Source organism: Trichechus manatus, unplaced genomic scaffold (genome assembly GCF_000243295.1).
Source record: "Trichechus manatus latirostris isolate Lorelei unplaced genomic scaffold, TriManLat1.0 scaffold00052, whole genome shotgun sequence".
NCBI lineage: Eukaryota > Metazoa > Chordata > Mammalia > Sirenia > Trichechidae > Trichechus > Trichechus manatus.
In genome coordinates, this window is record NW_004443988.1 from 13,898,115 (window position 1) to 13,900,795 (window position 2,681).

Genomic DNA, 2,681 nt, shown 5'->3' on the forward strand with positions numbered 1-2,681 from the left:
TCCAAGGTCAAGAAAGGAGAGGATTGACATGTAGTGGGGTTGTTAACCAATGTCATAAAAGAATATGTGTACTGACTGTTTAATGAGAAGCTATTTGTTCTGTAAACCTTCACCTAAAGTACAATAAAAAAAAGGAACTGGAAAAAAAACAATTTAAATCCTTACCAGGCCATTGAGCAGGAGATGAATTCGGTGTTGCATGTTCTTCAATGCTTTCTGTCCTTAGTCTTCGGCGGTCACTTAAAAGAAGTCCTTGATAAGCCATTCCTGTAAACTGATTTCCTTCAGTTTGACTGCTGAAATAAATACATTTCATTATTTATTGTTCTCACAAAAATAGTAAGTAATTCACTTGATACATATCATTTATTTTAGATGATTATAATAAAAACAAAGTTCTTAAAACTAAGTTCACTCTTCTAATGAGAATTTATTTTAGAAAGTTCCTGAAATGAGTTACAAATGCTTTATAAAACAAAATGCCAAGATGATATAAATTTTATTTACTGTGTTGGGCAGATGACATTTAGTTTTTTCAGTCTTTTCCAGGGGCCACTTACTACTTTAAAATTTTTTCAGTTTTCTATATGAACCCATTTTTATTTAAAAATAAAAAAAAATCTCTGAGGTAATGAGACTACTGTTGGTATAAGCACATACTAGACAGAAAGTCTGAGGGTACTACTTTTTTGCATTTTTTAACTCTGTGAAGTTGTGTAAGCTTAACCCTGAATTAAAATCTAATATGTCCTTTGGAGAACTATATTTTATTTATTTTCTTTTTTTAAAGAAAACTTTATTTTGAGTAGTATAGCCAAAACTTCATTTATAATATACTTTCAATCAATTTCTTCAGTTAATTCAAAGAATGACACCTCTCACTTTAGTTAGAATTTGTATTTTGCTTTAAATATGCCGAAACCCATCCATGTAAGCTTTGGGATTTTAATATTGCCTGATATTATGATATTTCTTTTGAAGGTAAATCTTAATGAGCGGCCAAATCTGAAAGGCAAGAAGACACTATTATCATCTGAACAGTTTTATTAGGATATTGACTTTAAAAAATACATGCTAACTCTTAAATAATATTTCTGTCTTTAAACGTTAGCTATTTAATGGGGCTAGAGGATAACTGCAATTGTGTGTTTTAAGCCAAATAAAATATTTTTTAACAAAACCATGTTGAAAGATGTAGATTTTCCCATTAATCACTGGACTTACAAATGAATAATCTAGGCTCATACTTTTCTTTTTTTAAGGAACAAGGCAAAAAAAAGTAAAGAAATTTCAATGCCTCCAGCCTATTTGTATCTGCTGAAGAGGTAAGGTTAATGTACTGCTTTAATAAGTTAGCCATTCTACATTGTTTTAAGCTTTCTAATGAAGTTTTTTTTTTTTTTTAAGTTTGGCCACCTATTCGATGAAAATATGGGATCCAAGTTTGATAACACTGGCATGAATGCCATGGCTAACAAAGATAATGCAAATAAGTACCTTGAATTTTTATTGAGGTTTCAAAATAGCCTTGACTTAGAATTTCTGAAGATGTAAATATTCCTGGAGGGCCTTTTTTTTTAATAGTACCTTACAAACTGGGCAGAATATGGGATTAAAAACTACGTAGACAGGGGTTGGCAACCAATGTCACGAGACAGTATGTGTATTAATTGTTTAATAAGAAACTAATTTGCTCTGTAAACCTTCATCTAAAGCACAATTGAAAATAAAAAGTACTTAAACTACCTACCGCCTTTTTAAAAGTTGTATTGTATGAGTATGCCAAGTAAAGACATTTTAATTATTTCAGTTATTGACAGTTACTGGTTTCTACTTTTTCACCAGTACAAGTGTTCAGAGGAAAAAATCTTTAGGGCATTTGTTGCCTTCCTTTCATAGTCTTTTACTTGTAAAGCATGAATCTGTGACAATAAAAAATGATACAAAAGAAAAGCAACAAACAGTGGGTTTTGCGTAGCAGATGGGAAACAAGCTGCAGACCATGGCAGGCCAGGAGTTCCCATTCAGTCAGATGTTCTGTGGAACCACCAGTAGTGTATAGTGTCATGGGCTCATTTTCTTCTCTTTCTTCCAAAGGTCTCAAACAGCTTAAATGGGAGGCTGAATGTGATGACTGGTCCTAATTTTTTGCTGTTTAACCATTTTTCTTGATCTTGCTCTCTGATTCCATACATTCCAGACCGTTCAATGGATTTGTAATAAACTTCCAAGATGAAGGAAAATTTCTTGTTCATTGTTTGCCAGAAATTTTGGCTTGTGTTCATTTTATTAAACAAAAAATAGGCTCCAAAAAAAAGGCTCAGCTACTAAAACTCCTTTAAAGATCTTTTTTGCCAGTGGTTCCATAGTATGGGCCATCCTAAAGCGTACACGTGGGAAGAGGGTCTGCACGTGCGCCTGGAGAACTATATTTTAGAAATATCTAATCCTAAAGCCAAATGTCTCTAAATATATACTTCCCTCTCTATAATGGCTATTTTTTTATTTCCAGCAACTACAATAGTTTATTTTTTTTTTTTCAGGATAGTATTATTATTATTTTTTTAATATTTTATTGTACTACAGGTGAAGGCTTACAGAACAAATAGTTTCTCATGAAACAGTAGTATACATGTTGTTTTATGACATTGGTTAACAACCCCACAACATATCAACCTTCT

The 2,681-nt window shown here is 32.0% G+C and overlaps 1 protein-coding gene and 1 pseudogene across 5 annotated transcripts in view; both read right to left on the reverse strand.

Annotated features, from left to right (window-relative positions):
- The window catches only part of DMXL2 (Dmx like 2), a 210,201-nt gene that overhangs the window by 43,909 nt on the left and 163,611 nt on the right, over nucleotides 1-2,681 (reverse strand). For 4 of the 5 annotated variants that reach the window (XR_002824321.1, XM_012555896.2, XM_023732478.1 and 1 more), the window contains one exon: nucleotides 166-296. Coding sequence is in view for 4 of the 5 variants with exons in the window: in XM_012555896.2 (XP_012411350.1) it covers nucleotides 166-296 (131 nt within the window). In the remaining variant the exon portion in view is untranslated. The remainder of the gene's footprint in view (nucleotides 1-165; nucleotides 297-2,681) is intronic. The other variant, XM_023732477.1, reaches the window with a different exon arrangement.
- LOC111820807 (protein CEBPZOS-like) lies at nucleotides 2,073-2,490 on the reverse strand (annotated as a pseudogene).